Source organism: Pollicipes pollicipes, unplaced genomic scaffold (assembly GCF_011947565.3).
Source record: "Pollicipes pollicipes isolate AB1234 unplaced genomic scaffold, Ppol_2.1 Scaffold_7231;HRSCAF=8579_pilon_pilon_pilon, whole genome shotgun sequence".
Taxonomy (NCBI): Eukaryota; Metazoa; Arthropoda; class Thecostraca; order Pollicipedomorpha; family Pollicipedidae; genus Pollicipes; species Pollicipes pollicipes.
This window is the reverse complement of record NW_023597034.1, coordinates 36,287,601-36,299,812: the sequence shown is the minus strand read 5'-3', so window position 1 is coordinate 36,299,812 and position 12,212 is coordinate 36,287,601. Positions and strand designations below refer to the sequence as shown.

The 12,212-nt window shown below is 52.2% G+C and overlaps 1 protein-coding gene across 1 annotated transcript; it reads left to right on the top strand.

Moving 5' to 3' along the window:
• Positions 1-438: 438 nt before the first annotated feature.
• LOC119110065 (dynactin subunit 2-A) lies at positions 439-11,498 on the top strand. The gene is made up of 11 exons (XM_037233807.1): positions 439-485; positions 2,239-2,312; positions 3,248-3,319; positions 3,863-3,985; positions 4,446-4,566; positions 4,947-5,115; positions 5,387-5,591; positions 6,175-6,363; positions 8,796-8,898; positions 10,297-10,448; positions 11,451-11,498. The coding sequence occupies exons 2-11, from the start codon at positions 2,277-2,279 to the stop codon at positions 11,496-11,498; spliced, it is 1,218 nt and encodes a 405-aa protein (XP_037089702.1). The 5' UTR covers positions 439-485; positions 2,239-2,276.
• The last annotated feature ends 714 nt before the right edge of the window (positions 11,499-12,212 follow it).

Sequence of the window (12,212 nt, the reverse complement as noted above, 5' to 3'; positions counted from 1 at the left end):
ATCGAAATTTTTAGTACCTACAATATACTCGTTGTTAAGCACTACAATGCCGTTCAACCAGTATCTTTTGAGATAGCGAAAGTCGTTGGCTCAACGCAGAAACTTTGAGTTCATATTAAAAAACGGAAATGAGAGGATTTTCTTTTCTATACTATGGCTAAATTATGGCTGCAGAGTAAAATAGATAAAATTTGTGAAGAAATAAATTTCGGAAATAGGATGGATAAAGTTCGTGGGTTCGCTCGCCCCTACCCCCCTATAGGACTAAACGCTCATACGCTCATAAACGCTATAGGACTAAACTACCCCCCTAGCGCTAAACCTAGGACGCTCGCCCCCCCCCCCAAAAAGGTAGAAACCAAAAACGCTAAGAGGTGATCATTCTAGTGACGTCATTTGGACCTTTGGTCAAAGCCAGAAAATGAAGTATTGAGTTCCGCCAAATACAGCACCTTGTACGCTGCATTCTTGGGTGTGAGGGCAGGGTAAGTCCTGCATTTCTAAGAATTGAAAGTTATATCTGGCTATTTTTGTCCAGAGTACAACAGAGAGCGCTTTCTTGAAGCTTTTTTACTCTTTGCACATGACCTGATGGTGAGGTGCGTTAATTGTGGACCACGGGTGGTTGAGGTGTGCCGCGCCCATTTGCTTGTCTGTGATCAACTGGACGGGGCTCAACTTTTGGGTAGATACCCATCGCACATTTCTTGCATGTACCTTAAATAATACATCTTACACATCATACATCTTACATACTGGGACTGACACTCTAATTGCATGTTATTTGAGGTAGTGGTGGTGGGTGCCATGCTGTCACGTTTGCCATGTTTTGGATCTTTAAAGGTTGCAAGATAAATGCATTTTAGTAGTACAGGGTGGCAGATACTTCAGTGTGATGTAACATAATTTTCATTTAGTGATATAATGTGTAGGTGAGAGGGGTTGGTATAGGCGGGAAAAAGGGCAACCTGCCTTCAAAGCGCCCGGAAATGGAATTCTGCCAGGATTCAACACACTTTCTTCTCAAAGGTGCTGGGGGGCTCCAGGCCCCTCTCAACTTAACAGGAAACTGTCTAACTTTGCCTCTTTGGACTTTTCATTAACTTTGCCTCTTTGGACTTTTCATCCTCTGACTATTCCATTTTGTGTTATCCTTGTTGACTTTATTAATTCCTGTTGCATTTTAGGCTCAGGTCTTTTCAGTGGCTTTTCTAATTCAACCATTAAATCTGGTGACTTTTTGCCTTTTTGCTCAACATTTTTACAGTAAATTTTTTGCTCTGAAATGGAAGAGCCATCCTCAAGCAAATGGGTTAACCCCCTTTAATTTTTTTTCCGGCCCCTGAGGCCTGTCCTATGTGACTCACAAACTAAGATATGCATGGAACCCATCCAACCTTCCTTCCACTTTGATATCCAAGGATGCAGGGGTGCAATAGTGCATGCTATATGGCTTAAAGGGAATGTTCCACATTTGATGGTGTTAAGCAAGCATCACATATGAGGAGATAAGACCACTTACAACTATTGGTACACTTTTAAGTGGAAAGACTGCTCTAGACAACACAATTTCTGTATTAATTAAATATGTTCCTCAATGTTATGGGGAAATTGAATAAAGATGCATTCAAATAGCAGAATTTACTTGCGCTGTTTGTTTTGATGAAAGCGTGCTCTCAAAATAGGAAAACATCTATATCTTTATTCTCTTTGTTTTTATATGAGGGATAAGGCTATTCCTACTGTTTCTTGTTTATTCTTGAATTGCTTGATTCTAAGTCCTATTTCTGTAATAACTAGCAAGAGAATAAACTACATCCAACTTCTTATCTTATGTAGCACAAAACGTGATTCGTGATCAAAGCTTTAACAGCTTGCTCAGTGTAGTTTGACAGCCAATCCATGTCTAGGATATTTGGGAATAGCACTGACGGCCGTCGGATCCGAACGGCTGGACGACAATGTGTTTCTCGGCCTCAAACGCCGCCCGCTCTATGGGGTGGCAGGGTTTGAAGGACCCTGCTATGGTGTTGCTCATGCCTTAATGACCGTGAAATAGACTGCACGAAATAGGCCGCGCACGTTCGCGGGCTTGCAGCTCAGAAACAAGTGGGTTTTAGGTCTCAAGAAGGGCAGGGTTGTACACTGCACTGAATTGCCTTCAAAATGGCTATGTTAGCTCAAAACCCTTGCAGATGTGGAACACTTCCTTAGATCTAATAACTTGCTTTTTTGCAGGCTGTTGTGCAAGTGACAGACACTTGTGGAATTACGTAATGGCTGACCCAAAGTATGCAAACCTTCCAGGTCTGGTAAGTGCATTGGTTCTCATGTGCTTGACAAAGCTGAAATTGATTGGACAGTGAAGTGATAAGAGATGTCTTATTTGTTGCCAGTCTTTAAATTAATGCTTTTTTGTATGTTATAAACTCAGTTTGACCTTTTTGTTGGATTTCTGCAATGAGTGCTCACTATAAGCAATGCTTCTTGTGTAACTCCACATGACCACATGATTCCATGGTTCGATTGTGAGATTCCAGCTGAACAGCGTAGCTTTTCGACAAGATTTGAGTGTATCACAATGCTCAGTGTGGTCCGCCCCGCCCTCTGACTTTAAGCGGCCTTGGGCGACTGCTGTCAGCGGCAGCGGACCCATCCGGTGAGGAGGAAATCAGGAGCACCGAAGTAACTCAAATCCACCCATCCTGCCACGGATGGAGCGGGGAGTGGGCGTGGGGACGCTCTAACCCATTGAGTTATGGGGATGGTCTCGACTATGACGTTGCATATATGCGGCATCAATCAGTGACGCATCTCGACATCTAAAGCATCCATCAGGTGTTGACACTCAGTAGACGTCATGACGCCCCACCGCTCTTGATGGCATGTTCTGACTTTTTGGTTTGTTTTGACGATGCGAAGGCGTATCTTGGTTTGTGATGCATAGGTGTCTTTAATATACCACTTTTACCTCGCCGTGCAATGTTAGTCGGATTCAGAAATGGTCCCCGTGGCTTCAGGCGGTGTAGGGGGTGACTCATCACGGGAATAATGCCAAAAATGCCCTTATAAATTCAACGCTTGTGAGGCAAACCCCGGGCCCAAAATGGCCCGGCAGGCCCGAGATGGCCCATGCTGTCAGCGTGTCACAAGTCACTTATAACCACATAGGGAAGCCCGGGACATTGCGATGCTAATCCGAAGACTTTGCCACCACGCCGCTCACTGTCGCATTCTACCACTGCAGGCTCCTGATGACGAGCCAGATACGTTTGAGACGGATGAGCGACCGGAGGCCGACCAGGATGCCGATTATGACGTACGTCCTACAAGATGTTTGTGGCAGCTAGTCTTGCGCTATCCGTTCACATTCCTCAGCCCTGTGGGTGGCTGATGTTCAGCGTGGTCAGAACATTTGTTCGTGATTTCAGCTGATTCGTGGTGGTCAAATACATCTGCGAGTTTCGTGTAAGCGTGACGACATCATTTTATCGCATATCCTTAACACGACTTGCGGCAAGATTTCAGTGAACACGGTACTTGGAGAGCTTTCTGGATCGAGTGTTCGCTAAAACTGGTGGGAAAGTCGACATATTATGCTCCAGGAAGTGTTTTTTCTTCATACGTGCTTATTTGGGCGCCGGGCTATCTTTTGGTTTGAGTGCCCGACAGGAGTTAGGGTTAAGTCGACAGATGGAGCTTTGGGGATTGTTTTGTCCTTCATGTAAGCTGATTTTGTCGACAGGGACTGAGGGACTGCGATAAGTTGAATGACCGTTTGGGGGTAACTTATATAATGAGATACAAAAGCCTGCGTACATCCGCAGTGGATTAAACTAACACGTCATGCGATTTTTTACAGGACGAAAGCGAGAACGTGGAAAAGCTGCATGTATCCGCCACGGAGGCCTTCAACAAGTTCAAAGACAAGAGCCTGGATGGCCAGAAGGCGGACTTCTCAGATCGCCTCCGAAGAGGACTGAACGTGAGCACGGGCAGGCTCGTTTGCCAGTCATTTTTATCCAACCGGTGGTGCTGTTTTCCAACGGTGATCCCACGTGTATGAACGCTCGGTCGTATTGTAATCCCGGTAGCTGTGATGAGATATCGTTGCCATTATATATTTCGTTGGGTACCGATAGAGAAGTGGTTAGGCTGCGTGTCTGAAACCAGAGGTGTGGGTTTCATTTCCCGCGGTGGCCGCTCTTCCCGCCAGGATGTAGGGCGTGGGGCAGCTCGACGAAAAGCCCAATGACAAGGGCAGTATATATTTTCTGAAGCCAAGTGCTGTTCAGAGGCGAACCTTGACTTTGTTACGTGCGCGGCTCAGTCATTCTCCTGGAGCTGATGCGTGTGTAGCGTAGTCACCTTCGGAGTCATGTCGCCGTGGCGCATGTGGGCTGCCGAGCCCGCCGGCCTGAGCCTGTGCCCTGCACGCGCGGCAGACGGGCTACGCGGCACGCACCGGCCAGTGGGAGCTGGCCGGCGAGGGCGAGCCAGAGACCGTCGTGCAGAAGTACCAGCGGCTGAAGCTGGAGGTGCAGCAGCTGGACGAGGAGATCGCTAGTGAGTGGGCGTAGGTTCGACAGCTGCCAGGATCGGTACGGTTTGCTGCAGTATAGTGCGACCACGTGTGTGCACTGGTGGCTGCCGCGCAGACGTCACACACGTACAGAAGTAGCGCTGAAAATGCGCCCAGCACTTCATCGGCGATAATTGCTATCAGGCGTGCGTGTTAACTTGCCGCCCATCGTTGACAACGTTTTATTGGAACGGTGAGGTGATGCGCCGCTTACTTCTGTACTTGATATGCGTGGCCTGTTATCGTCCAGCGCCTCCGGTACTACTGGAAACGTGCATCACGGCGCCGCGCTCTCTCGCCGTCCGGCGTCGCCCTGGCCTTTCGCCGCCGCCGTTGACCTCCCTCCCCCTCCCCTGCCCCAAAGGCGTGCAGTCGGGCCTGCAGCCGGACTCGTCGGAGGCGGATCGCTCGTCGGCCCAGATCGGCGCCGAGGTGGAGCGGCTGCACCGGCACCTGGCCGAGGTCAACCTCGAGCAGCTCCTCGGCGCTCAGGTGCTCAACGCCCTGGGCGACCCGCAGGGCGCGCTGCGCAGGTCAGCAGAGCGAGACGCTCCCGTCGGGCGCTCCCGGGAGCGGGGGCCGGCGTGCGTGTCGTGTTCATCGTGATGGGCCTCGTGGCTGTAACGGTTTTGCATTTGTTGCCGTATGATCGTATAATGGTATCGTATTATAAGTGCGATGGTCTGCTCATTGCAGCTCTGAAATCGTGTTTCATGCTTGCTTTTCATGCACGTATCGCCTATCATGCTCTCCACCTGTGTCGTGCTGCAGCCTGGCGTATCAGTCTTAGCTCCCCCCCCTCAGTAAGCTGGAGCTGCAGCTGTCCCAGCTAGCAAGCGGGGCCGCGCCAGCCGCCAAGTCGGCCGCCCCGGCCGGCGGCGAGGGGGCCACCTACGAGCTGCACGTGCGCCCGGAGAAGGTGCGCGCTCAGCAGGCGTCGGCGCTCGGCGAGCTGGAGAAGCGGCTCGAGCGCATGGAGCGGGCCGTGGGCGCCACGCCAGAGAAAATGGTCAGTTGCGGGCGGTCCGCGGACGCTGGGTCGGGCCATCGGCAGTAGAAGATGACCTGTATATGCTCTATAGATATGCTATATCTATGCGCTCTATAGATATGCTAGATATCCTCTGAAATACATAGTCTGATGTAAAGGTGCTTTCTTTGATCTCAACGTGATATTATTGAATTGATTTAGAACTGGAAAAGTCACGAAATAGTTAAATAAACGTTGCAATTCCAGGTATTTTATTATGATGCCGATCGCTTCATCAGCACAGACCTAGCTAGTTTGTATGTGTTAATATTTCTGGGGACTGCACAGGTATTGAGGTTCACAACATTGGTTCTTCAGCGCAGACACATGATATTAAGCCGCTATATATTTGGGACGTTGTTGGACGTCTAGTTTTCTATTGTTGTGATCTTTGCTTTGTACGCGTGACGATGGTCTTATAAGTATGCAGTAATATTGTGAAAACACAGTGTCTGTGTCATACTCCTGCGTGCTTAGATCGCGCCGTCTGCTCCGCCGCCTCAGTCTCCCCGTGTGGTCGTGCGGGTACGTCTGTACCGGACCCCACCACCCGTCGTTGCAGAGCCGGCTGTCGGCCGAGACGCGGCAGCGCTCGCTGCTGTCGGCCGTGGCCACTCTCAGCTCGAAGGTGGCCCTGCTGGACCCGGCCACGCTGGAGGCGGCCGAGGCGCGCCTTCAGGCGCTCCACCAGCGCATGAACCAGCTGGCCGAGCAGCGCGCCGCCGGCGTCGACGCCGACAAACTGTCCACTGTGAGTCGCCGCGTCGTGGTGACGGCGGCGACCGGCGGTGACATGGGCTCCGTACTGGGGTGCGAAGGAAGACGGAGGATAAGGCTATCCAGTTCTTGCGGAGTGAGGTGCTGTGACCAGGCCGTTGCTCAAAGGGAAATGAACAGCACAGAACAGCACAATTTTATCTCCCCCCCCCCGCGCTGCCCTTCACCCGGTGGCGAGGCTTCCGAGCATTGGCATGATGTCAGAGGGAGATGTCCTGGTTCCCAGCTGTATCAGGCCGGTGCAGTGCCACGTGGATACGCTCTCAGCCGGGCGCCAGGGGAGTGTGAGGCTCACACGATATGATCTTGATCTTGAGTGGCCGCTCCCAGCTGGCTGTATCATGAATCACCCGCCTTGCAGGGCGTGCCAGGCGGGTGCGTTTTTCTCTGGACAAGTTACCGCGGTGATACCTTTGTTTGATTGGGCTGAAAGATAAAGATAGCGACGAAGAAGTGCGTTAAAAATATTTGCAAATCTAGCGCAGCCGAAAAATACCGATCATGAATCAGTTTGCCTGCCATCTAGCAGGACTTTGTGATGTTCATGTGCAAAATTAGCTCAGGAGGCTGTCCGATTCGATGCAGATGCATGTCCCTTGGCATATAGACCTACTCGAAATTATTCAGAAGTATCCTTGCAGCATTGCATCCTTGTGAGGGAAAGACAGAAAGGATCTCGGGACGCGGTGTGGTGCTGCGGCGTTCGGTACCGCCAAATAGAAGTGAAATAGCAGCATACGATATCATCACTTGGCGTGGTCAGCACCTGGGAGTGACTCACATGCTCCGGACATTCACCACAGGCCTATTATGATCATAGTCTGTTCCCTAACAAGTGTGGTGAGAGTGGGGTAAACAGGTAATACGGCGAAATGACGCAAAGAATGGCGGAGATAGATCCGCTTCCGTGTAGTGGCACTTAAACTGGGCACGACCCTCCAGTTCTCAAGCTGCGGTCGTCTTAAGATGCCATCAGATGCCTGATAATGTCATTCCGTTGTTGACGTTTTTCGGTCACATCTGACGGCCTGTTGCATCAGATTTGTGAGAGATCAGGTTTCGTCAGTCTTTTGCTCCTCCGTGTGATAAACGTCATCGTAGTCCTTTTTTGCACGGCTGCTTATTTGCCAGGAAGCATGTCTGAACTATCGAATCGTTAGCTATATCTTCACGTCGCGTCGAACGGACAGGTTCTGTTCTCTTTGTTGTGATTACAGTCGCCGTGATTACACAGGTTTCTCCGTTTTTGGATCTGCCGCCTCTTGTTGAGCTCAAGATAGCTGGAATGCGTACCGCGCAGATCGTGGGTGCTAGATACCGATACTTGAGTTTCTTGACGGTTCCGTCCACATTACCGACATGTCCTCTGCATGGCTTGTGAGTTGTCAGTAAGTCTCACTGCGGCTGTTTTTGACAGTTGTGTTGACTGAAAGGGGAGAAGGGTGACGCCCCCCTCAAGGTTTTTCGAGAACACATCTCCGGTATACCGTGCAGTCGCGCCCAAATTTTCAACAGCGTATGGGGCACCAATTGTGCGTGTTTTGACACCAAATACGTGTTCCTAGCTGTTATGGCTTTTGGGGCAGCGGCAATTTTTTAGGAGCACTGCACGGCGATCTACGGATGGTGTGCGTTTCCTGTATTGACGGGACGCAGTTTTTGCCCAGAGAACTTGTTCCATGCTCGATGACGCGCCAGCCCAACCCTAGCGCCCAGTCCCAGCGCCCAGTCCTAGCTCCTAGCCCCAGTGCCCAGCCCCAGTGCTCAGCCCCAGCGCCCAGCCCCAGCGCCTAGCCCCAGCGCCTAGCCGTAGATCCCAGCCCCAGTGCCCAGCTCCAGCGCACAGTCCCAGCGCCCAGCCCCAGCGCCTAGCCCCAGCTCCCAGCCCCAGCGCCCAGCCCCAGTGCCCAGCCCCGGGGCCTAGCCCTAGTTCCCAGCCCCAGCGCCCAGCCCCAGCGCCCAGCCCCAGCGCCCAGCCCCAGCGCCCAGCCCCAGCGCCTAACCCTAACTCCCAGCCCCAGTGCCTAGCCCCAGTGCCTAGCCCTAGCTACTAGCCCTAGCTCCCAACCCCAGTGTCCAGCTCCAGCTCCAGCGCACAGCCCCAGTGCCCAGCCCTAGTGTCCGGCGCGATGATGTGATGTTACCGTGACTTCGGCCGTGTGGTGCCAATGCTTCTCATGATAAAGTAAGCGGAAGTCGACCCCCTTCCTGGACTCTTCAAAATTTCCTTGTGCATTAGTCATGTGGTGGGGACCGCGTGGTGCCAATGCTTCCCATGGTAAAGTATGCGGAAGCCGACTCTCTGGTTTCTCCAGCCTTTCCTTATGTAGTGATGTGGTACGGACCGCGTGTCTCAGCAGGTATCGTGTGGTACTGCAATCCGCCTAAGCTCGTGCTCGCCGTCAGATCACGGAGCTACACGACCTGATGCAGAAGACGGCCGGCGTCCAGGGCGAGCTGCCGGCCATCCTGGAGCGTCTCAACTCTCTGCAGACGCTGCATGATCACGGTGCGGCTCGGGATGGCCAGGGCAGTTACTAAGTGACGCGTGCAGCTGATGACCAGAGCAGTTACTGGGTGACGCGCGCAGCTGATGACCAGGGCAGTTACTGGGTGACGCGCATCTGATGATCAGAGCAGCTACCGGGTGACGCGCGCAGCTGATGACCAGGGCAGTTACTGGGTGACGCGCGCAGCCGATGATCAGAGCAGCTACCGGGTGACGCACGTAGCCGATGACCAGGACAGTTATTAGGTGACGCGCGCAGCTGATGACCAGAACAGTTATTGGGTGACGCGCGCAGCTGTAGGCAATGCAGTGTTGCATTTGGTTATGAAATGTATGCATATGTGTCATTCTTGGCACGGTAAGTGTAAAAAGATGGTAGTCTTGCGTCCAGCCGTCATTTGTTGCGTAGCGTGCTGAATGCATACTTTTGTGGACTCTTGTGTAACGGAATGGCTTGGCCCATAAGTTTGTTGTTCTCTGTTCTAGGTAAGCCAGTAATAATGGCCTTATTCCCCGTAGAAAAACCCGGAGGATTGAGATATTGATGCGTTGATATTTCGGCAACATGGCTTTATCGAAACAAATAGCAGAAGTCGATTCAAAATTGCCTGCCGATGATCGTACTCGATTTTTCTTCTTTTTTTTAACGGCGAACCACGGCTTTTACAGGCCACCAACATTCCTGAGATTAAACGTGGAGCTGTTGCCAGCCATTACTATGATGCAGTGCATGTCTCATTAAGAATTAGAATGCGTGAAAAAAATGCGTGCACCTGCAAACGCATTCAAGTAAACAGGTATCGCGCATCACGCGTCAGGCATCACTCATACATGTAAACGATCTTAAGCTAGCACGCATTACACAGCAAGGCACATCACGTTTCAGTAATCGGCCATGATGAGCCTGTACGTTAAGGTTTGGTCGCCGACTATTTATAAGAATAGTTTGACTTATTTTTTTCGGTTTGGGCGGTTCTGTGCTCTGTAGATGACTTTGAGCTCTAAATGGGGGCATAGCGGTCATATTTCTGTATTTCAGCCTGTTCTCCATTTCCTATTGAGCCATGCTAGGGCTCGCACACATTTGAAGCCATTAATGTGTTGACTGCTTCCATAATTTCAATCGCCGCAACTGCCATATTATCTCGGGGTGAGGCGCCGGGGCTCAAGTAACACGTTACGTTTCAAGCTGATGGCTAGCGTGCCTTATTGCTGATAGTGGCTGACGCACTCTCACCATCGAGGGCCTTCACCCGGCGCGGTCCGCAGCCTGGCCTCGGCTCCGCCCTGCCTGTGTCGTCCGGCTGCCGTGCGTTGTCTCCGTCTGTCGGCGGTGACCGGACTGGCGTGCCCACGCGCGCCCCCGCTCACCGGCGCACCGGCCTCTGTCCGCCGCAGCGCTCAACTTCTCGCGCTCGCTGACCCAGCTGGAGTCGGCGCAGCAGAAGATCGAGGCGGGCCTGAGCCAGGGCGAGGCGCGCCTCGGTCAGGTGCAGGCCGACTGCGCCGCCTCGCTGGACACCATCAAGCAGGGACTCGACTCGCTCGCCGCTCGCCTCGCCGCCGTCAAGAAGTAGCGCCGCCGCCGCCTGAAGCGCGACGGCCGGCGCCGGCGCCGGCCGGCTGGGCCTACTGCACCGCATTTACAGCGCCGCTTATGTGCTCTGCCTTCGGTGTCGTTGCCGGCGTTTGGTCCCAAAGTTGTGCGGGCAGCTCTCGTGTGGGGCTGGAGGCTTGAGAAGTGATACCCAGATGCGACTGGAATACTTTTGAGAGAAGAGCGGTGGTCTGTTGCACGGTTTGGTACTGTGGCCTCCAGGGCTTGTTTCAATTCATTTCAGTTTGTGTTTGAATTATGAAACTCGAACCTGGAGTGTGATGGTCTTCTTGCGTGGCGGCGAGTCTTCCTGGTATTATTCACCCCACACTTAACCACCATTGTGAAGTCACTAGAACTGAGTAACTCTTGAGTGTGGGGTACGATAGCCTGGGGCTGCATTTGTAACCGGATGTTTTGGGCTTTTTTTGGATACGCGTACAGTCTTGATGTGTCCCCTATTTAACTGCTTGTCCATGAAACTGCACGCTTTAGTTGTCGCTAAGAAGGCAAGTGAATATTTATTAAGGTGAGTATTAGAAGCAAATAAAACAGCAACTGACAGCAAGGCTGTATTGTATCTTCTCAGTCGCAGACTTCGTTCCTAAATTCCATGCGATTGTTTCGAAAAACAAGGCCAGCGGCGGATACTCGTAGCTGTGCCTTTTATGCCGGTCATTATTGACCCACAATAGACGACAGGGGCGTATGTTCGTAAAATCAGTGGGTGGGGGGGGGGGGGGGGGTCGAGCTGGGATGTGAATAATGACAACGCACCCCCGCAATACGCCAACCAATTGGCCTCTCTCCGGATGTGCCCAACTTTCTTCTCAAAATCGGGTTGCGGGGGGGGGGGGGAGGAAGGAGACATCAAGTTGGGTTGAGCCCTCCCCCTCACTGAGCAGAAAAGTATAGCTGTGGTAGGCGACTTCTTCGCAGCGCTCCCGCCCCGTAGGCTGAATATGAGCTGGGCGTACAGGCGGACGTTACCATGCGAACGTAACGTAACGTGAAGTGACGCTCTCATACTCTGGATGGCTCAAAAGATGCCCGGCCCGCGACCGGCGGAAGTCAGTTATGACATTCCTTCAGAACGCCCGCCTGAGCACAACATTAAATGTCGCCATGGGAATGTACTGACACGTTTTGTGTATTCATATGTTTGGCAACAACTTAAAACGAAGCACAAACAACGACTATGACGTATAGTTCAATAGGTAGCAGAGTTCAACAAATAAGTAACCAGCATCGACACAAAAAACAACTCCATATCGTCGTAACAGGCAACAAACGACCATGGGCGACATCTTTAAATCGGAAGCGGCCGCGGCGGAAAACCATTACAAGCTCCCGTTCAGACCAGTGCCACGGATATTCAACGATAACACCTGCGGATCGAAGGCGGCCATGCAGGAATACATCACATGTCCGGTTCTTGACGAGCGGCGCGGCGTCGAGACAGACGAGCCAGCGTGTCTGGCTTCGTCCTCTCACTTGGTGTTGCCGCGAGGTGTTCCCATGGTGCCACTCGTGACGTAGGGAGTGCTGGCGAACGTCATGTTTTGCTGCCGCCACGGGCTCACGAAGTGTTCTCACTGTGATGACCCAGACTGGTCTGAAGCGGCTGTGTGTCTAGCCCGGCGCTCTGTCATCGCTGTCGCCCACGCATTCAAAGGGTGGAAACCGAGTGTTGGAAGCGATCGCTTAGCACGTGGAG